The sequence below is a fragment of the Rhinolophus sinicus genome, linkage group LG04 (assembly GCF_036562045.2).
Source record: "Rhinolophus sinicus isolate RSC01 linkage group LG04, ASM3656204v1, whole genome shotgun sequence".
Lineage (NCBI taxonomy): Eukaryota > Metazoa > Chordata > Mammalia > Chiroptera > Rhinolophidae > Rhinolophus > Rhinolophus sinicus.
In genome coordinates, this window is record NC_133754.1 from 84,614,335 (window position 1) to 84,637,594 (window position 23,260).

The 23,260-nt window shown below is 44.8% G+C and overlaps 1 protein-coding gene across 1 annotated transcript in view; it reads right to left on the reverse strand.

Moving 5' to 3' along the window:
• Positions 1 to 7,904: 7,904 nt before the first annotated feature.
• Positions 7,905 to 23,260, reverse strand: part of FOXO1 (forkhead box O1) — an 89,032-nt gene continuing 73,676 nt past the window's right edge. Inside the window, exons 2-3 of the mRNA XM_019749470.2 lie at positions 12,228 to 13,583; positions 7,905 to 11,325 (exon numbers count right to left, since the gene is read on the reverse strand). Coding sequence (XP_019605029.2) covers positions 12,246 to 13,583 — 1,338 coding nt within the window. The 3' untranslated portion in view covers positions 7,905 to 11,325; positions 12,228 to 12,245. The remainder of the gene's footprint in view (positions 11,326 to 12,227; positions 13,584 to 23,260) is intronic.

Here is a 23,260-nt window from a genome sequence, read left to right on the forward strand (position 1 = left end):
ACAGGCCTTGATTTGTAAGCACCTAGAGGACAGGAGGTCACACTGTTCAACCAGTTTCCTCCGCACCCACAGCAGGTTAGGTACGTAGGTAAAAGCCTCTGATGGATGATGGACATTTTAGTTTCAGAGCCCGTTATCAGCCCAGTGTTTATCTGATCCAAGTAGCCTAATTTTAAAGAATACTTCATGGCCTCTTTCTGGTAAATCTCACTACACGTCTGAAGAGAGTAGGAAACTGAAAGCCTCAGGAGGGCAGATGACGTGTCTGTCCTGTTCACACAGGGAATCCCTAGCACTCTGCAGAGCACCTAATACACAGGTGGTGCTCAGTAGGTATTTAATTGTTGAATGAATAACAGTAAACGTTACAGCTCCTCCACAGACTGCTGGTGGTTCTCAAACTTGAGTGTCCATAAAACTCACCTGGAATAGTTAAAAATGCAGATTTCTCAGCCATCACACACACCCCCAGCCCCCAAATCCCAGATTCTGAACCAGTAAGTCTGGGGAGGCGACCTGGAATTTGCATTGTTAAAATTTTCCCAAATAATTCTGTTGCCCATCATCAGTAGCTCACACTTTGAAAAACACTGTGTTGAACTTCAGCAAGTTTCCTAGGGTCTCCAGGAAGTGATCCCCCCCCCAGGGGACATTTGCCCTCATCTGTGGTCCTCGAGGGTGGGTCTGCTCTGCTCTTTTTAATTCAAGGGGGGCTGAGGAACTAGCATGGGCAAATGCTTGGTATCTCTTAATGAGAGGTATTACACATGCAAAGTGCTACTAAAATCACAAATCCTTTTGAATAAAAAGCCTTTCCTATTTAGCCCATCTACTTTTCTTAATCACAGTTTTTCCTCCACAAACAAGTCTGAGAACTGTCCTGGAAAAAGCATTGGCTCATTTCATAGAGAAATACTCAATTCCAACACTTTCTTTGTGATGGTCAAAGACCAGCCCTGCTACTTTCAAATATTTCATATTTGAGACATTTAATCTCAGGACTCTAAATAAAGTGACAGGAGGCCTTCTTCTCACCAATGCTGGCAAGCCCTCTCCTCGGGCAGGGACATCTGAGACAGGCAAACTTCATTTCAAACTTAGGTCTTTGAGATACAAAGCTGATTCAAACTTCTTTTTGCTGTCAAGTATATTAAGAAATTCTAATCCCAGAGGGAATATTATTGTCCATATTAAAGAATTTTCATTCATTCAATTCATATCAGTTTCTCCAACACTCAGATCCAGCAGTAGGAAGATGGCTGGGTTTTGAGCCAACTCTTTGAGGAAAGAAAGGTAACTCAGACTCCAAAAGTATTACACAACAGAATGCCCAGTCCTGGAAACATTCCGAAGCCTTTTTTAAGCTACTCAGAAACGACAAAGGAAATTATTTACTCCAGAAAGGTTTGCAGATTGATGTGGCTAAGGGATCCAAGAATGCATTTTTCTTATGTCTTCCTCCCTATCCCTATTCCTGCCAGTAACCAAGTGACAACAGAATTATTGCTCGTCATCTATTTTTTTAATCATGTGATTTTCTTACAAAAGACAAGGACAATTGTTGTTTCCAAAAAAAGGCACATGATGGTTACATGAGATTCCATACAGCTGTTAAATGCTTCCAGCCATCCAGGGTTTTGAAAATTATTCATGCTTCTAATGGAATACCAATTAAGAAAAAGGAAGGGAGTTGGAAGGGAATGGGAACCTTAAAGACAATACTAATTTAAAATATAGTCCATAGGGCTCTAAGAACTTTTGAGATCTCAAGATACATTTATAAGAATAAATGAAATTTTCTATTCGGGGTATGTTTCAGCACAACTTCACAAGAATTTCTAAGCAGAACTGCGTGACTTCAGAAAATGTCTCCTTTTTACCAAGTCATTGTTTTGGTAGGTGTGGTGAACTGACATAGAAAACATTTTTGACTTGGAGAATAATTACCTCCCTTTCAAAATAATATTTTATTTTAACAAATATTTGAATATTTCAAATTAATTTCAAAATGTTAATCACCAGAATGCAAAATCCACCTATTTTATCCAATTCCATTTGGGAGAGGATAAGTGGAGACAACCCAATGACATAACATTAAGGCAAAAATTACAAATGACAGAGTTTATGTCTATCTCAGGTGACATTCTGTGAAACCTAATCAGCAACTACCTAAGGGTGATCAGCTGCCTTTTTTTTTTTTGGACTGAGCAACTACAGCTGTTCCTAGGTTGGCACAACCTGTTTCTATAGACATGAAACCCTTCTGGGAGGTAAGCTGGCATTTCAGTCTTGTTAATTTTGGAGGTGGGTGCTAAGTCAAAGGACCTGGTTCTGGCCCCTGAGCCCAGAGAAAAGCTTTACAGAGAGAGGATTATGCAGTCCGATGAGGGACTAGTTGGAAGGAAAGCCTTTGGTCATATCCCCCCTCTTGCCTTTGAACTTTCCTTGGTTGAAGAAAGTGAACAGCAGCTCCAGACTTGTCAAAATACCTTGGGCTTCTTGGTCTGCTTTTAATTTGTTGGAATGTTGGCAGGCACAGACTGGCTCGCCAAAGAGGAATGCCTTCGGCTGTGTCCAGTTGTCAAGTGCACTGGCCAGTTGCTTTAGGCTCACTGGGAGTTTGGTGATGACCCCAATTTGTCAGGCCTGGCTCTGAACTTCTCAGGTAGGATGGCCAGACGGCCAACCTTGGGAGGACTAGTGATAATTTTTAGCTAGAGCTAAACAGCCACACGCCCATATTTAGAAAAGAAGGCCTGAAATTCATCTAGCCCATCTGTGCAAGTAAATACTCCAATACAAGAGGCTGGAGTGGGCTTGAAGGGGAGAGGAAGGTGTTGAGCTGTACCTTGTTGGCAAGGAAAGGAAGAGAAAGGCATTCCAAACAAAATTTCCAGCACATGAAAAGGCTGGAAGCATGAAAGGGAATGGCTGTCGGGTGTGACTGGTACATGAGGTGGAAGAGAAGGCAATGGTAGGTTGGGAAGAACCTTGTATGCCACAGATAAAACTGCATGCTATTTAGACACAGGCTAACATTCCTTTAGGAGAATAACCCTCCAGCAAGAGACAGCTTGGGGGTGCGGGGGGCGGGCAGGGCGAGTTCTCTCACCCACTGGGGGCTCTTGGGATGTCCACTGAGAATGGAGGGCTCTAGGAAGTAATTAACTGAAAAGCAATCATTTGCTGATAAGGTGAACATAACATTAACCAGCCAAACCCAAACACTTCAGAGTGACAAGAGCATCTACTACCGTATTTCCTCGAAAATAAGACCCAGCCAGGCCATCAGCTCTAATGCATCTTTTGGAGCAAAAATCAATATAAGACCCGGTATTATATTATACCTGGTATTATATATTTTATTATATTGTTACATATTATAAAGACCCAGTCTTATACTAAAATAAGACCGGGTCTTACATTAATTTTTGCTCCAAAAGACACATTCGAGCCGATGGTCCAGCTAGGTCTTATTTTCGGGGAAACACGGTAATAATTATGCTGGACACAATTTGTTTGGTCACCCCTATTTTTTGAGCCCTTTCTATGGGCCAGGTATTGAGATAGGGTCTTAACTTAGGTCGTTTATTCCCCCAAGAACTCCAGTAAATAGGTGTAACTACTTCCATTTGACAAACCACGAGGAGTCTCGCAAGTTGAACTGGCCTCCTTCTCATTCCTTTTCCAACTCCAGAATCTTTGCCTTCTTCCTTCATGTCTAAAAAAAACCTGTTCATGCTCAGGGCATCCAGCTCCTTCACGGTGCACCCTTCCTAGTCACTGACATCTACCTGTGACCTGCCTCCTGGTTTCTCCCCGTTAAGCCTTGGAGACTTCCTCTCCACGCCCCATCCCGCTGACCCTTTCGTTGGCTCTGAAATGCAGTGTGCATGGCCCATGCCATCTTCAGACCTTATCTTCCCCGGGCCTCATCCACTCCAGGGCCCCGGACCTCACTGCTACCATGACCACACCCTGGACCTTGCACCAACTTCCTGTCCTCTCACTCCTATTCCCATTCCACCTGTTCTCCATCACCCAAACCACTAGTCCCTTAATGCCTCCATGACACCCAGTCCGTGCTGCGCTGGTAAACGTTTAACCTCCTCCGTGGGGAAGCAATGCATGCCTGTCCATATGCACACGCCTTTATTTTAAATGTACTGTTACAAAGGATGTGCGGCATACAGCTTACAGGTAACAGACAATACTCTCTGTGAATTCTACCAGGCCAACTGATGTTCAGAGAATGCGCTCAACGAGTTTTGCTAAACTCCTTTATCTGTAGCCAACATATGGAGGCGGTGGCAATGCAGCCAGGATTTGACAAATGGACTTGCACCCCAATTCACTCACTAACTCCTTTCTCAGTACATTTATTTTCTCAATAACTTTAACCGATGTGACTTACTGTCAAACTATTTCTCACCCTGTACAAACTCTATTTGTTAAACTGAAGCTGTTCAGCTTCAGCACAAACAGTAGCACAGCATTATACAGCAGGTCCGCGAATACTTCATTATAATGTCGATAAGATGCCGTAGGAACTTAACTCTTGCTTGTATCAATTAGCCTGTGGTAAAACTGGTTGTTACATGTCATTTAAAGTTGCAAAACCCATCAAGGATGTTTAAGTGAGGGCTTAACTGTCCAGCTGTCCCAGAGATACAACCAACATAAATACCTCAAGAGCAAAACGTAGTACATTAGGATGTGATCACTTTTCAGCATTTACTACCTTTGATTTTTTAATATAACTTCATAGCAAATTTATCTAATTGTAAATAATGGTGGTATTTAAAATCAGCTCACAAAATTCCTGCAAAATTACCCATCAGTTCTTATGAATTGGACGATCAGGCTCCAACACCACTGTGGCCCCCTCAGCATGAGTCTTTTCCTCTCCCCCTATCTTATAGGTCAGCCTAAAAAGGGCACATGGAGTTGGCACCCTTCACAGTCTACTGGGTAAACATGACCTAATGTCACAGTCTAAAATGTCTCCCTTTTCTTAGTGTGGGTCCACTGAGAACCTCTTGGGAAATAAACACTAGTTTGCATTGGGCACATAACAACTTACTAAGTACTTCTAGAGTTGCCACGAAAAAGGAGGCCTACTGACTCTCTTCGAGTTTGGTCTGGCAAACTGTCTACGAGCTCCGAGGCCTAAGAGATGGCGGGCTGCACATAGGAATGCAGAAAAGCAATGGACGTGAACCAAGCAGCTCTCCCACTTATCCTGTGGGGAAATGCTGACTGCCCAGGAGCTCCACAAAGGAAACAAATCCCCAGGGGTTACTGTCACCTATGATGACACCAACTCACCTGTACACACGATGCCAATTGTAGACATTACTTCATCCTCTAATCCTCACATCAAACCTGTGAGGCAGGTAGCATAAGGTATCCTCGGCTTCCCTTGTCCATGGGTATCACTGCCCCAGCATCAGAAGAGCTTACGGCTTTGCCAGCACCCGAAATACCCCTGCCACCAGCATGAACTAAGCAGTGGGCATCTCTGGCTTATTCCAGAACCAAGCACGAAAATGCAAATGGATCTCCCCTCTAACTCAATTCATCAGAGAGAAACCTGGTGGAAAAGGTTCACTGTAGGCCCTATTCTAAGCAGCTGTCTCGTCTAAGGTCATCTCACCGGGGCAGCAATTTTAGTCATCTTAAAACCCCAAGTGTGTGTGCAGAAACTTTAGCAAGTATGGGAATCCCACATGGCTCCTAGGCGACCATCCTAGGAAACAATTTTTAAGTTTTATGTGAATTCTGAAACTTTCTTGTCAGGGACTGGAGCTCATGGGGAAGGAATGAGACGTAAACAATAAACAACAGGCGCGCTCTCTTCTTGGAGGATGTAAATCTCTACTGTCCACCAGTGGCTTTCAGGGCAAACGAGTCTTTCACTTTTGGAAGACGTGGACATGATAAAGGTGCTAATGCCAAGAAATTTCATTTAGCTTTTGAGTTCACAGGGGGCAGGGGAGGGGGGTATGGAGGGTAAGGGGGAGACTGCCCTGCTACTAGTCAAGCTAAGAGGCGTTGGCCTAAGAAAGTTGGCCCCAATCTCCTTTTCCTTCTTCCTGTAACAGGTGAATGAATGCCTTCTCATTATGGCTGCTTCCTCCTCTCACAGCCACATCATTGCCAAAGTGAGGCGTCTACACAGAAAGCCACCTCTCCCAGCCACGTGAACACTTGCAAGTCCTCTTTTTAACTTCCATATGCCCACGCCCCTCCGTAGCTTCCTCCAGTCAAAGGACGCGAGACCTGCTGCTCATACCTCAGCTGTCTCCACTTCACACCGGTTTCCTACCACCACCCAGGACTACCTGTCTTCCTCCTTCCTTCACACCAGCATACGCCTCCCTTTCCACTCATTTGCCAGTTACTTACACTGGAAAACATCCCGAGTTCATGTATTTAAGTTATTGCCAGTTACAATTTCTTACAGCAAAATAATGAAATAGCAAATTAGAGTAAGGAAACTTCCCAGGGACACACCCTCATTTTAGAGGCCCAGCCCGGCTGCAGGCTCACGGCCCCAGAAGGAATACTAACACGTGATACAAGTTGCAATGTCTGTGACAGTGGCTACCACTGCCACTTACTGCGGTCTATCTCTTGGAACAGCCTTCCACTTACCTAACCACACCAACTGCTCTAAGTTTAACGAGAACCATGGTTAGAGGTCAGCTAAGCGTGGAGAAAACAACTGCCAAGGCAAAGTCCTACGGTGTGGCTGGTTCACAGGTCAAGAAACAGTCCTAGGTACACACCCTGACTCTACCTTCAGCTCTCCTGTCACAGCAGGGGCCTAGATACTGTCCCAGGAAGGAAGTCTCTCCCTCTTCCTTAATCTCCACACATGAGATCTACCATGGAAACGTTCCTGTGTTGCTTCCTCTTATCAGGTTATGTGAAACTTGGGAACTGGTCTCAATAAATGACATTAGATGCATGATTCTGTGTGTATCAAAGCGTTACAAAAGCAGCCTGCTGGTGTGCGTCCTGGCAGTACAGTCAAGGTGTTTTTCTGCACTTAGACTAGATGAACAGTTTTCAAAGTGCTCTGTGCATAAACCCCAGGATCTGGGAGTAAATGGTTTCATCAGTTCTACACTTGGGGCAGCTGATCATCACGTCTTTTAAAGAAAGGATTCCATTGTCGGCAGGGACGCAGGCAAACCCTGAAAGCTACACTGACCTAGGATCTAGAAAGACTAACATTAGAATAACCTATTTCCTTGTTGTTTCTCCAACTCATTTGGACACTCACGTGCCTGGTAAAAGAGTCAGAAGCAAGGAGGGACTGGCCTTTTTCCTGGTTTAAATAAGCATTTTAATCGCTATTAATCTAACCCTAGCTCATTCTTCAAGGCATTCTATGAAAAAAGCAAACATAAACCTCCAATGTGCAGCCACTTAAATGAGGATGCAATGGCCCTCCTTCAGCGTGTGTAACGTGGTGACCGCAGCACCTATGGCCCTGAAAACCAATGCTCCCTCTACACCACCCAAGGCCTGCTCGGTGACCTCTTGGCCAGGACCCTCCTAACTTGCTACCTTCAGCCCGGTCTGCTCTGACCTGACACTTAACTATCTAGTTTATGACTGTACCAGCCGGTGCCTTCAGACATGCCGAAGATGCAGTACCCACACTTGGGGGTGTTTGTTATCAGAGATTTTACTTGTTTTTAACTCCAGGGGGCTATGGTCTGGTCAGAGAGACTGAACCTCACACCCTCCAGAGGAATCACCAGATTTGAATAAACCATGGCACTGTGGCTGACAAGGTTTAACCCAAGTGACAGTAAACATTTAAAAAAAAAAAATTCCTAATAGAGTTCATTCTGTACAATTAGAAAAGAAAGACACCAAACCATTTAAACGTAATTTATGTACATTTATGGCTTTTATACAATAACATCAAAGATTGTTGTGTCTGTAAATACATCAGCATCATCAGGCACTTCTCAGGGAGTACTGGAATAGGAACGTGGAATCTGCACTGTTACTACCGTGTTTCCCCGAAAATAAGGCCTAGCCGGACCATCAGCTCTACTGAGTCTTTTGGAGCAAAAATTAACATAAGACCAGGTCTTATATTATAGTAAAATAAAACCGGGTCTTATATTAATTTTTCCTCCAAAAGACGCAGTAGAGCTGATGCTCTGGCTAGGTCTTATTTTCGGGGAAACACGGTAAGTAGCAAAATGCAGGCGGGCGTGACTACGTCCGGACAGAACTTACGTGGTACGTGGCCACACCCACCACAACGCCAGGCTGCGCACCACCCTCAAACAGGAAGCCAAGAGTCACGCTAGGAGGTTTTGTTTGCATAAACCACACTGCATTTTTTACTGAATGATTACTCCCAAACTAAAATCACAAGATAAACTTCTCATTTAAAAGTCAGTTGTAAATTAAAAACCCTTAAGAACTGAATATAAGAATTTCGGGGGTGGGGGGGTGGGAGGGGGGCATATCCACAGCAGTTGAACAAGTAAGTCCCAATTGTATAAATACCTTTGGAGAACAGTTTCCATTTTTAAGTGTCCTTCTCTTCTCGGGATGTCCCATTGATTTACTGCTCACTGGGATATAACATTTGCTAATTAATTTAGACTTTGTCAGTTTGTCGAAGCAGAACTTTCCAAGTAATGCGTCTATTACCTAAATATATTCCAAACGTCTATATTACAGAAACAATACTTTATACTTAAAATATCTGATAGCTCTATAATACAATATGCTTTTAATAAAAGTACAAACCAGAGGAAATAAACAAGGCTGCATAGGTGATATCATTTGCACATTTCACAAAGCAATCATGTACAGTAACTGATACACTCATTACTCCAGAACGTCAGTATTCGTACAGGAAAAGAATTACCAGAGGTCACATAATGTTCTCAAATAGACAAGGTGCCTTTCACTGGAGTTCTAGCTACCCAGGATTCATGTTAGAATTTAACACAGAGATAAATTTGAAGGGAAAAAAAGATATTTACAGACTCAAGGAAGAAACATCTTTTGTAAAGTCACTCTGTGAAGTAGTAACATTTCAATGACTTCAGCTGTACTTATCTCTTTACTGAACCAGGGGGGCGCTGACGCCCGTGTGCTGCGGCGCGTGACAAACAGTCCACGGTCACTGCACCAACGCGCTCTATTCCACATGCGGGAGGCACTGCTCAGAGGAACTAGGGTGTCTAAAACCAGACATATTTTGGAGTATCCAACAAGACGGTTAGAGAGGTGGTTGTTTAATGAATTTGCAAAACAGAAGTTCCAGTGGGAAGCTTAGCACAGAGCTGGCCTCCTGTAGGAAATCTATCAGGAACACGTGTGTTCTTGTTAAACATGTAGGAAAAACCAAGCCAACAGCGATGCAATTCACAGGCAAGATAAAGCAAAGTGATTTGGGCCAAGTACACCGAAATCAGAGCCTTCCCAAGAAGGCAAGAGGAGCAGTTTTGTGCACCTGTTCCTTTTATTGTGCTGACTTCCGGCATTCCACATGACTTGAAAATACCAATGCATTAAGTGGGACACAAAGCCAATTTAACTTTGTCTGTCAGTTACAGGTAATTGGAAAATATTAAAACAATGATCGGAATTCCAGTTTAGGTTGCTAAAGGCTAAAGCAATTCTTAACTTATGCAAAGGCTTTCAAAATAAATTCAAATATGCTACTTATAGCTGCTTGGCTGATTTTCAAATTAATTTCCCCAATTTTTAAACAAGTTCCATTGCATTTGGTTGCCATCTGTGCTTATGAACACCAAAGCAGCCTACAAATCACTTAAGTCCCATTTTAAAATTCCCCTCTTCGACTTACTTTCCCCAGTGTGCTAAGCAATCTGCAGAACAGAAGGGAAAAAGGGATGAACTGTGACTGTTGACATAATCCTTCAAGGCAGAGCTACAAAACCAACCTCCATCTAGACCAAAATAAGAGCACAGAATTATGAAGGAAAACTTTTGCTGAAGCTCAACTCAAAAAGGTTGTTGATCAAAACCCCCCCCGTTTGAGAAAGGAGAACTGTTCTGGATGCAAAGCTCCCCTTCTGATCTACAAATATTACAAGGCTCCCCAGTACAAGGCCCCCCAGGAGTAACTGCAATGACAAGCTGACAGGCTTCTATCAAAAGATTCAATGCTATGCGGGACGCTTAGTTCACAGGGTACTAGAAGTAGATGAAATTTCTTTAAAACACATACATAAAAGTGTATCGAGTTCTCCTTAACATGAAACGCAAAATACCCATAACTATACATCACTCTCCTGTCAAAACAGGGCCAGAAACGTTGAGTATGCAAGTACTAATTACAATGATTTTAAGATTAGTCAGAAACATCACCAAGTAGCATCCCAAAGAGTACAAACCAATTAAGCACAAAGTACAAAATTAGTACTAATCCAGTTAGAATACAAAATGAAAATTATGGATGCCGCCTCAAATATCTGGATTTCCACAAATTTACAAGCATACTATAACAAAGTAGACTCTAGTTTTAAGAAAACATTACAGTTCAATGTCTATTCCATAAAAGATCTCAAGTCCCAGCAGTAACATCAAAAATCATTTATCTGGAAATTAGAACCGTTTATATGTTTGTACAAATTTGCAAATAACAAAATAAACAAAAAAAATAGAAAAGACCTGTACAAGGCTGGCATTTAATCTATTTTTTTCCCCAAAAGAGTTTGACAAGTCCATTGATTCAGCAGATTGATAACAGGCTATTGGTTCTCATGTGAATTATGTGGCAACATGAACAGGTCCAAAGCTGTTCAATGGAGGTGCAGAACAGAGAGCTTGGCTCTCTGATATGTCAGTTCAGCAGAACACAGGTAGTACAAACAAAAATTTAACTTATCAAGGACAGAGGCCATCACAGTATTACAAAAAGAGTATAAACTTTCCTTGGACCAAATGGATATTTAAAAAAACAAAACACACACAAGTACAATTCTGCAGCTACTGCTTATATACAAAACTTGAAAGCACACCAGAATCCGAAAGTCTTTTCTGCAGTTATATGGTGTAGTGAGTTTGGCACTTGATTGTAATGAAGTTTCCAATGGCACAGTCCTTATCTACAGCAGCACATAACCTGCAAACACTGGGCAAACATCCTGTACAGGAAAAGTGTCTTCGCTGCCAAGTCTGACGAAAGGAAAAAAGAAACGTTTTTTTGTTATGTTTTTTTAAATCAAGAAAACGAAAAGGTGGGGTGAAGGACATCTTTGGACTTCTCTCAGTTCCTGCTGTCAGACAATCTGAAGTACTTTTAAGTGTAACCTAGAAAAAACAAAACACAATAAAAATAAGGCCAAATTAAAATCAATTCAACTTAACATATTAGAGTGGTAGGCATACTTGGGGTGGGGAGCTTTCTCAAAACAGCTCTACAATCATTGAGGTAAAATTCCACTTTAAAAAGCCCTTCAGCATTTGATTTGTATCAAATGTATTCATTTATTGAAGAGCTACTAAAAAGATGTAGCCATCTAACTGTCAAAAGAAAATCTTTAAAGCAGTTGGAGGAAGCGTCTATGTTTAAGCTCAAAAGGAAAGTTTGTAAGCTATAAAAAGGGTGAAGAATGAAGGATAAAAGAAGCCTCTTGGCAAGGGGCAGCCAGGTGACATCAAAAAAAGTCCTAACCAGGGCCAGCCCGGTGGCTCAGGCGGTTGGAGCTCCATGCTCCTAACTCCGAAGGCTGCCGGTTCGATTCCCACATGGGCCAGTGGGCTCTCAACCACAAGGTTGCCAGTTCAATTCCTCAAGTCCCGCAAGGGATGGTGGGCTTTGCCCCCTGCAACTAACATTGAACACGGCACCTTGAGCTGAGCTCCCGCTGAGCTCCCGGATGGCTCAGTTGGTTGGAGTGCATCCTCTCAACCACAAGGTTGCTGGTTCGACTCCCACAAGGGATGGTGGGCTGCGCCCCCTGCAACTAGCAACGGCAACTGGACCTGGAGCTGAGCTGCGCCCTCCACAACTAAGATTGAAAGGACAACTTGACTTGGAAAAAAGTCCTAGAAGTACACACTGTTCCCCAGTAAAGTCCTGTTCCCCTCCCCCAATAAAAAAAAAATCTTAAAAAAAAAAGTCCTAACCATGGAGGACACATGGCAAGTTGCTGTGTTCCTCTCTTCTAAGCTCTGTTTCCATAAGGCCGTTAGATTTGGGATGGTCTTACCTGCTCACTCACTCACTCTTAGCCTGACACCCAGCTGTGTGTCGTCGTCTTGACACTGTGCTGGAAGCTTTGGTTGGGCAACACATTGTCAAAATTAAAATCCAACGTATCTCCATCCATGAGGTCATTCCGAATGATGGACTCCATGTCACAGTCCAACCTCTCGATTGACATGCCGTCCAAGTCACTGGGGAGCTTCTCCTGGTGGAGAAGGCCCATCCTGCCGTAGCCGTTGCAGCTGCCCATCAAGGAGTAGCCCCCAAGGGCGTTCATCTGCATGGGGTGGGACAGAGGCACTTGTAAAGCTGTCTTCACGGGGGCCAGGCGGTTCATGCCCGCGCTGTGGGACATGGTGTTGACTGCGTGGGGCAAGGCACGCCCGTTCACTGCAGACGCCGGCTGAGCGTGGCCAGGGTGGGTGTGGGAGCTGGGATTCATCATTTTGTTATGAGAGGCCTGGCTGCCATAGCTGGGCATGACCGAATTGGGGCCCATCAACACGTTCTGGCCAAGGACACGGCTGTTGGGCTGGGCCACCCCAGGGTCCACGGGGGTCATGATGTCATTATGGGGAGGAGAGTCAGAAGTAAGTAACTCTTTCAAGAGCCCTGGTGCACAGTTATACTGACTCATCCCCCCGTAACTTGATTTGTTGTCCTGCAGTGTCTGCATCGACATCTGGGGCAAAGGACTCATGCTGGATTGGCCGTACGTGTACTTCTGGTAGTTGGGACTGGGCGAGTTGAGACTGGTGTTGGGTGGCGCAAACGAGTAGCACGGCGTCTGCTGCATCAGGGAGCCGGGCGAAGACTGCGTGGAAACCGTTAATGACGTCGGTGATGAGAGGAGGTTGAGATTATCCAAAAGGTTTTCCATGTTTTCAGGATTGCTGATCTCAGACAGGCTGGGGAGCGTGGACGTGATCTTGCCGGCGGACGGTGGGTACACCAAGGAATGCACGTCCCCATCACCCAGGTCATCCTGTTCCGTCATGATGGGCGACAGTCTCCCGCTGATAGTACTGGCATTGGAGCTCGTGCGCGGGCGGAACGTGCTCCAGTTGTCAAAGTCATCGTTGCTGTGGGAGCCGGGGCTGGCAGGCCATTTAGAGAACTGAGACCCCGGGCTGTCCCCGGCCCCCTCCTGGCCGGACTGGAGGGACGCCTTTTTCTTGGCGGCTCGGCCTCGGCTCTTAGAAAACTTACTGTTGTTGTCCATGGAGGCCGCTCTTCTCCTGGGCGACTTGCCACTCTTGCCTCCCTCGGGATTGAGCATCCACCACGAACTTTTTCCAGTTCCTTCATTCTGCACACGGATGAACTTGCTGTGTAGGGACAGATTATGACGAATTGAATTCTGTAAAGCAAAATATCACGTGAGAAATAGAGTACTTCTCCAATCAGAAAACTTACTAATTGAATAGAGGTGTATATTATATGGAAGGACAGGTTTCAGCTAGTACAGTCACACTGGTTTTTAACCCCAACACAAATGAGTTCAACCTAGTACAGAAAAAAAGAGTACTTTATCTTAAAAATATTATAATAGTATCTGTATGTTAATTTCATGAGTGGACAAAATGAAATATATATTATTATAAACACCTCCTTGTATACAGTTGCCTTTTATAGGGAAATTATAGGAACTGGTTTTAAAACCACCAAAATTTTGTTTAGTCACAATGCTATGCAAATAGTGCTTTACAACAAGGTGCTATCAAAAACCCTTTCCATTCTATCACCCCTAAAGCTACTGCCAGTTCTCTTCACATTGCACACACGAGAAATTTTACATTACTGGGCCCACCTGACTATGAAAAACAAAGAAATGAAGCATATATTCTTAGTCAAGAATTAAAAGCCTAAAAACTAGTAAGACCTGGATTCATCTACTCCCTTAAAAGTCCATTACGCAAATATTAGTGAATGTAAGAAACACTAGGTCATTATTTTTTTTTTTTTAATTTTAGAAAGTACAACTGCCACCCAGGAAAAGAATTTAAATTCAAGCGTTATTCACCACCCCTTCCTCACAAAAATAACCGGTAGTGGGCACCAACTAAGCCAATGACACTGGATCAGAGGTTACTCTCTGTCCAACAAGACAGCCTGGGAGGGGGTGAAGCAGTGGCGAGTTCAACGACCTCCAGGCTTCGACCCACTAAGTAGAGGTTCCTGACTGAATCGTGCCAGGTACACGCCCAGGACAGCTAGTAGAGAAAAATCAACCTTCTTCCGAGCATTCCGGTGGCTCTGCTCTTCAATAGATACACAACCTCATCAAACTGCTTAGCTATGCACCTTAAGTTTCCTTATCTGTAAAACAGAGAAATAATAGCTCCTTGGGCCTGTTACACAGATTAAATGAGATGTGGTATGTAAAATGTCTGGTACGTGGTACGAGTTACCAAGAAGAAGGTATCACATGGCAACTTTAGAGGTAGAGATACCGCCATTCTAAGCCCCCTTCCCCTCGTCCTATTCACCGGGGTGTGGGGAGGAGCTTAGAGGTATTACAAAGACAAACCCACAACTCAAAACATACAGTGAAGGAACTGGCGACGGTCTCAAGCTCCAGTAGAAGCAGTGAAGCCGGGCTGCAAACAAGAAAGCCCCAGCCTGATTCCCCTACCAGACGCCCTGCAAGACTGCCAGCACCTGGAGAGCCTGAGACATACTGAAAAGGAAAGTGGGCTCCTAAGATGGGGGGACCTGTCTTACAGCTTTTTTGCCTCCAGCACAGGACAGGGCATAGGTAAGCAGCAGCTGTCATCAAGGCCTATCCCACACCCAGCAGTGGGTTTCTGGGTGTCCTGGAACCATGGAGCAGGGCAGAGCGCACGGCCGCCGGACATCCCTGGGTCCTTTGCCAACGGGGTGCGAGGCTCAGCTGGCTGAGGCTCCTGGACTCCTGTGGTCCCTCTCCCTGACCACGAAAAGGCTCTGGCTGAATCTGTGGTCACCCAGGGATGCAGCCACACCACCCACATCCTCATGCCATTGACATGGGACGCAGATGTCTGACTGCCAATCATTGCTCCAGAACAAGCCTCTGCACTGCAGGACAAGGCCAGGGCTCCAACACAAACCATGAGCTCAAGTTGTTCCTCAGTAAAAAGAGGTAGAAAACAGAACAGGGGGAAAAATTCTTCCTTTCTAAAAGGAGATACAGAAGCCAGAGTGAGGACAGTCGGGGCAAAGAGTCCACATTTCAAAACGCCCTCTGACCCTCTGCTACATTCCACCCAAGGATTGCAACACAATGGCCATGTGACAAGCCCTTCAGTCAGTACACACAGAGTGGGGGTCAGACCGGGCCCTGAAGGGGGGTAGGAGGGCCTTCAGGCTGGATGCCAGACAGGTGTGTCAAGCGGATGACAGTAAGGGTTCTCATGTTCCCGAGACTTGCCTCTTCCTTCCCACCTATGGATCTGTCCCCAAACTCAAGACAAGGTTTGAGAAGGACTTTATATACACACAAACATGACTCCCTAAAAGAGGCCAAGACTGCCCCTCCCCCATGCTCCCAGCCCCACCCCCACCCCCGCCACAGCCTCATCTGCTGGACCCATCAACCCCAGCAAACTGCATCCAAATTCCTCCTTCACGATGCAGGTCTGGCCCAGGGTGGACCCGAATGGAGCCTGGGCCTCTGACTGAGACATGTTCTGTGTACGCTGAATGTCTGGCATTTGCACTTTGAACACAATGGACATACAGATAAGCTACAATGACGAAATCTCTGCAGGAAAGGAAGCTGGACTCCTGTCCCTATCACATTTAAAGATAAAGGGGGAAGATCTTCCTAGATAGTAGTTTCTTGGCTGTCTGCACTGGCTGGGGGAGGGGTGGTGCAGCTCTGCAACATTTATAATTAGATCAGGTCATCTGCAACTGCAATCGAGAGGCATTTTTCACAAGACTTCAAAATACATAATAATGAAATCTTTTAAAAATTCAAGAAGCATTCACTCACTCAGGTGGGCCATATACTAACTCACTACTTAGACTTACGACAAAAAGGTCCCACAGCAATCCCTCACTTATCAAAATGTTATACTACATACTTTTCTAAGAGGACATTTCAGGTCGCTCTTGGAGTAACAGAACTGTCTCGTAACTTTGCCAACAATTAAAAAAAAAATTTTCCGAACAGGAAAAGGTTTTCTGTGCAGGGCTTGTTACATAAAGTCCTGTTTTTCACATAGCCAGCAGGACATTAAAGCAGCTATGGTTTCCAGGGTGGTGGGGGGAGGGGTACTGAGTAGGTAAATCTTGTAAAACTCCCAGCTGCTATTTAATGATGTTGTGTCCCAGTCTCTGGTGGACCCGGCCGAGGCCAAAGGAAAGTGTGGTCCGTCCAGCAGAGCCGCACGTCTGTCAGCGCTGAGACAGTCAGTTCTTGAACTATGACAACTTACATGAGGAAAAAAGCAAGGTGTTGGGTGTGAGGACAAAAGACCCATGCACTGCAGACCACTTACCCAAATCCTGGGCTGCTGCATGACACCGTTAGAGAAAAAGGCAAGTCAGCACATTTCCTCTCTACTAGCTGTGCTTCTCTGCAGCCAGGCTTTCTGCTAACGCTGAGCTGCCTTTCCTCCGAACACACCTCCCTCTGCGACCTGCTCCCCGGCTCTCCCCCACCAGCCCTCTGCAGGCCTGGCCACCCCGAGCAGTACAGCAGCATGTTCTTCTTGGGACGCTGACCCAACAAACTCCATGGATCACGTGGGTGAAGAGGTACCCTGGACATGATATGCACTTGCTTGTTCAACCTGCTCTGCTGGCTGTTTCTAACTGTCAGGTGTTCGTTCCCTTTTATGTGCTTTAAAGACCAGATTCCGAGGCTCCTAAAAGGGAGAGGGGCTGAAGTCCGGTTTTATTTCCTAATCTCAAATCCCCTGAAGATGTCCTACACACGATATAGTCAATGAATGTTTGTTGATGACATCCCAAAAACATCAGAGGGAAGATGCAATGTCTTCTTAAACATCTTTTATCCATCCATCCAGGTACCAATTCATGCCAAGTAGCACTTATTAGGACCTATTTTCTGCTACATGCAGTCCGGGACAAAAGAAGGAATTAGACAGATTCTGCCCCTTCAGTGGTTTGTGATCTGCCCAGGGAAAGAACAAGTCCACCTAAATACACACTCGGGACAGAAATTGATACACAAAGGACTATCCACTGACTTTTTCCCACTAAAGGTTACTACCCTGCGGCCAAATTCCGTCTCAAGTGTCCCCTCCTTCTGGAAGCATTTCCTGATAACCCCATCCCAGCCTGCAGCTCTCTAACAGGACCTCATTTTCTCACCATAATTATGATTCTGCTATGTCTGGTCCCTTGGGGGTGTGTCTGGCTGCCCACTACACTGTAAGCGGCACGAGCTCAGACACCTGGTCTGTCTTCTTGTACACTGTATGCTCACAGCTCCACCACCAAGAAGGCACTCAAGTAGCTTCCGAATGCATTCATGGTCCTACATTTACAGGGCTGCTGTGAAAATTAAATGAGATGACACATGCCAAGTGCTTACCTCAATTAGTATTAGCTGATGTTGTTATTATTAGGCTAATGGTATCTACAAAATCACACGTCTATGTTTCAGAAACTTAGCTGTATTACAAACACTAGTCTCATTTCTTTATAATCATACCTTGCACTGGTCCCATTAACATGAAGTTTTTACATGTTAATTACTGGAAAAATAGACCAATTTGGGGGTAAGAGTTAAGATATTTTTCTCTGCACTAGGTCATGTCTCATGCTGTGGACAGACGTTGAGGAAGGAATGCAAATACTACGCTGGTCTGTGAACACACTTGGCCGTCAGTGTCCCCAGAACCCTGAAGCCTTTTGAAGGTATCACTGCCGAGCCTTGTGTGGGCCTCACACACGACTCCGGGCCCTCTGGACACAACCAGTGTGTGACAGGGACGTGAGCAAGGCTACTGCCACAGGCCCCAGTCTGGCATCTCAGCGGGGATGGCTATGACTGAGCTTGGCGCTTCGCCGCTGGCCTGGTTAGAACAGCTGGGCTCCAAGGCTGGCCCCTAGGGACCCTGAGGACACCGGACAGGAACTGCCCTCCCCAGGGTGCCCCTAGCCACGCCGTGGAAAGCCATAGTCAGACAGCCATTCAAGTGCAGAAAGAAGTCTTTACACCTTTCATTTCAATTTTTGTCTCATTTTTTTAATTTGTCTCATTTTTTTAATTTGCAAATGTGTTATAGAATACATACAACATATTAGTATAGTATAAATAAATATAATTAATTAATGGGTATGTGATTTTTACAAAATCATTGAGAGGCCACTAGTCTATTACAGTAGACTTCTAGTAGACTAGAAGCCCCAACAAAGAAAACCAAGGGGCAGAACTAGCCCTAGAGCCAAGTCTAGCAAACTCTTTGGCCCCATAGGCCTGGGCTGAAGAAAGGATCTGGTCTAGCCCTGGGTCTGCACCCCCCTTCCCCGGCCCAGCCGGGCTCCTGGGACAATTCCCCCCCACCCCCCCGCCAGCCCATCACTGCATGGACATCACCACCTCTCGGCCGCGGGTCTTCCCATCACTGCCGCACTCCCCTTTTCTTCCTGCTTCGCTGTTCTAAGACTACTCTGGTCTTTGTGTTTAACCAAAATGAAACAAAACCAGCAACTTAAACTGAATACATCCTGCTCATGAGCCCTTGGCTTTATATACTTTATATTGTATTACTGTGTCGTTCACAAACTGCTTTCAATATAGCATCTCATTTGATCCTTGGAAGAGCCCTATATAACACAGGTATTTCAGAAATGGGGAAACTGAGGCTCAGAAAATGAACTCAGACTAAGGTGATGTGAGTCTGCATGCAACCCCACCGCCAGCTGGAAACCCAGCTCACTCACCACCATGGTTAAGACTGAGGTTACATGTGAACAACTTGAGGGTGTGGAAATAATTCTGTTTACAAACACTAGTTTACAAAACTCATTTTCTGCTTCAATGGGTAATACATTTACAAAACATAATTTACTTTTAATTCTAATGGTTACTCTTTGTGTCCGGAAACCACAGTAGCTAAAGTGTGAATTTCAGGTGTGAACAGCGCCCCAGGGAAATCTTGTGTAAAGTGGCTGTGGGGACCCACAAGGAAAACAGAAGGGTCCCCAGAGGTCCCCCAAAGTCTAGAACTGCCCATGGCCCTGGGAGAGGGTGGGTGGGTGTGAGCGACAGTCACCAAGTCAAATGAAAAGAATTTCCTGGACATGGGAACACATGACTAAATGAACCTGTTGTTCTAGGAATTCTAGAATTCTTTCAAAATGCTAGACAAACTCGATTTTTGCAAAAGCATTTTATCTAATTTCTGTGAACTTGGTCAATGTGGGCGATTGTTTCGTGGACTCCCAATGTGGACTTTACTCCCTCCTCCTGCTTCCTCTCTTTTACACCGTCCCTTCCTGCACTTCCACAAGTGTAAACAAAACTAAGGAGAAAGTAGGAATCACCTCTATTCAATCCAGAGTTCCCATTCAAGTTGCTAATAGAACAACTTTGCAAAATAACCCATTTTGCTCACAAACAGAAGGAAAAAATGTGACCTTGCCAATAGGTTTTTACAAGTGATGTGAACAGATATAGTTATCAATAGACAGCGCCTAAATTCAACTTGGAAAAGTGTTACAATAGAAGATGTACCGTGACTAGCTAATCTAGAAGCTTACACATTAGGCCCCAGCAGTCAGCTCTCCTTCCATGTGGCTCTGCATTTCCCCGAAACCCGTCCTTCTTGCCTGAACATCCCAAAAGCTCCTCTCACCCGCTAGCTGCACTGGGAACTCCGGCCTCCCCAGTAATCCCAGGGCTGTCAATGGAGGAGCTGCAGCCCTCATAAAACTTGCGAGCTGGAAGACCGGGCAGTCATTGGGCCCAACAACCCCATTTTATATTCGGGAAGACAGAGTTCAGAAAGATAAAATGCAGACAGAAAGCTTATGTGTGTGCATTTACAAAAAGTAGAACTAGATGGGGGGCTTGAGTCCTGGAATCAATGTAACACAAGAATCAAGAACATGCCATGTCCCTAGCCCTACCAAACCAGTTCTTCGCTACAGAGTCTCAACGGGATACAGATAACACATTTAGCTCTAAACAGCTTTATCTCTGACTCAGATCATTCCAAAGGAAGGAAAATACTACTGTATTATAGCAACTTCTACAGAAAAAAAAACAGGCATGTGGGCGATTACACACGCGTGTGAAACAGGACCAAGACAACTGTAAGAAGTCCTAAGTGCCATGAGAAGTTTGTGTTTGAGGAGGCACACAGGGAGGCGGGACCCACGGTCAGCCTGACTTGGGGCCACTCTGCGTGAGTCACGACCTCGAACTCAGCCTCAGTCCTGACGTGTGTACAGCAGGAATGCGGACCACATGGGGCCCTTAGGGGCGGGTGGGCATAAATACACATGGGAAGTGCTTAGCATCACCCGGCACAAAGCGGAGGAAATACAGATCGGCTGTTTTGTGATAGGAAGTAAAGGGACCTATAACAGGAATTCGTAAGCTATCATGAATGGTTACAACTTGATTAAAAACCATTCATCACAAACTTCCTGTTTAACAGGCAGCCAGCCTTTCTCAGGCTTGTTTCCATGTCCTCACAACTGAGCTGCAAGTCTTCTTTTGCACAAAAATTGTTCTCTCCCCTTAAGAAGATTTTAAATTAAAAAATATGATCGTGTAATTAGCGTTTTCTATTAACTTTTTGACCTACGCCAGAACACATGTATATCCAAGAAGTTATTCAAGGACAGGGAGCCACACCAATTGACTGCTGATGGAGTATGTCCAGGACGGCAATTGTTAGAACAATATTTTCTCATTTCTTCTCACATACTAGTTACCCACCACCATCTACTTAACAAAGAACACACCCCCAAAAGGTGGGGGGAGGGAGGGGTTTCAAGAACACTTTGTAGCACAAAATGCTTGGTGAAGAGATGAGCTCATGAAACCTGTTCACGTTAGGTAAACGTTTACTCAAGGTGTGTGCTCGAACTATTTATAAGAGCCAATGAAAAGCTTTTGTGAATGTAAATTCAAAGGCAAGAACACTGAAACTTTGACAGATTAAAAGCTCTAGGATAGTATCTTACCCATAGGATGCATTACCTAGAATTGTTTTTTATCCTAAATATGCTCACTGTCTGGAAAATCTAGGGAAAAATGAATCCATTGAATACATAATCTATTTACCAAGAACTGCTACTCTTAGTAAATAGAATTTAAAAGTACAAAGTCTAGGCTTATGTGTTTCTTTCCTATTTTGGAACTCAAATACAATAAATCCAGATTACAAAAAGAACAACAAATTGCAATAAGATAAAACACTCTCAATTACCTATTACTTGCAATGTAGTTTTCGTAGTTATACAGAATCTTGAAACCAGCTTGTTACACATCGTTCTGGCTAAGGAGCCTAATGCCAACAATGCTTTGTGGCTGCTGAGTATACATGGTTTTGGGGCTACCTCCCAAAAATTCTTAAGAGTTTGCCCCATGTCGAAGAGCTATAAAAATTCACTGGCTGACCCAATACTAACAAAACCATTGGGGCCCATTTACTTCACGATAAAGCAAAACTCTGCCCCCACCCCATCGCTACCGTTGGGAGACAGGGCCTGAGCCAGGGCTGTTCCCAAGCAGCCTGCAGCCATCAGGGACGTGTCTCGGCAAGCAGACCTCAGGTCTAGGTGTGTGGGGTAAGACGTACCTCGGAGACAGTGCTCATTCAGCTCCGGACCACCACAAAAAAAGCAAATATCACGATACAGTGAGCCACACCAAAATTTTGGTTTCCCACTGCATATAAGTTATGTTTACACTGCACTGTAGTCTATTAAGTGTGCAATAATAGTATTATGTCTACAAAATGTACATACCTTAATCAAAAATTCTTTACTGCTGTAAAACCTTAACCATCATCTGTGCCTGTTGGAAAAATGGCATCAAAAGATTTGCTCGACACAGGGTTGCCAAAAACCTTCAATTTTTAAAATAAACACAGTATCTGCAAAATGCAATCAAGCCAAGTGCAATAAGATGGGGTCTGCCTGGAATAGCCCTCCCTGGTCACCACACCTTCCTCCTGCAGCACCACCAGGCCAGGGCAGGGACGCCAAAAAGAACCTCAAATGTTTTAGAAATGCAGCTTGCATGAAGTTACGCAAAAGCCTACAAATATGACCCTCAAGGCCTCTCTCAATGCGTCTACCCAAAACCCACACCTCCCCACAGCACAGACCCTCGTCCCTGAGGCCTAACACTTAACGTCACGGACTCTCGAGACAGTAGGTGTGCGCCTACCTGTAAGGCCACGTTTCCCCCCAGTGTCAGCACCCACGCAATGAGCAACACTTTCACCTGTTTGGAAAGGAACCTGAGAAGTGGCCCCCTGGCCCCTGCACTGTCACTGATGCTCTACATTTAGGTCAGTGACGCCCACAAAGACTCCAGTCAAGACCAAGGCCATCCTGGAAGAATGTGCTTCTCGCCAAGGTCATCCCCGGGAGCAGGGGAGGCTGGAAGGCTCCAAGCTGAGTCGGCCCTGGAACCCGACTTGGATGGCTGGGGACATCCCACTACAAATCCTTTGGGTTCCATTATTTTGGAGCTCAGCCCCAGGGCGAGGCTGGTCCACATTCCAGAAAGCAGAGAGAAAGTCAGGACAAAAAGGATCCTCACTGAGGGATTAGCAAACCTTACCCTCTGGAAAGGTTTCATTTAACTTTTCAAAGGTTTCATCTTAAAAGTGCATTGAACTTTTTACTCTAATACTGTAGTTTGAACTCATGTCCATCTTTGGAAACATCAACAGTATTAGAGCCAAGAATTAAAAGTACAAGACTGTGTTTATAACTCTCCAAAGACAGTAACCTCAACAGCTACTTTCGGTGGTTATATCATTTTTGAATGCACTGGCCACACACAATAGACATTTGTTGTTTGGGGCTGAGAAAACAAAGAGAGAATTTTGT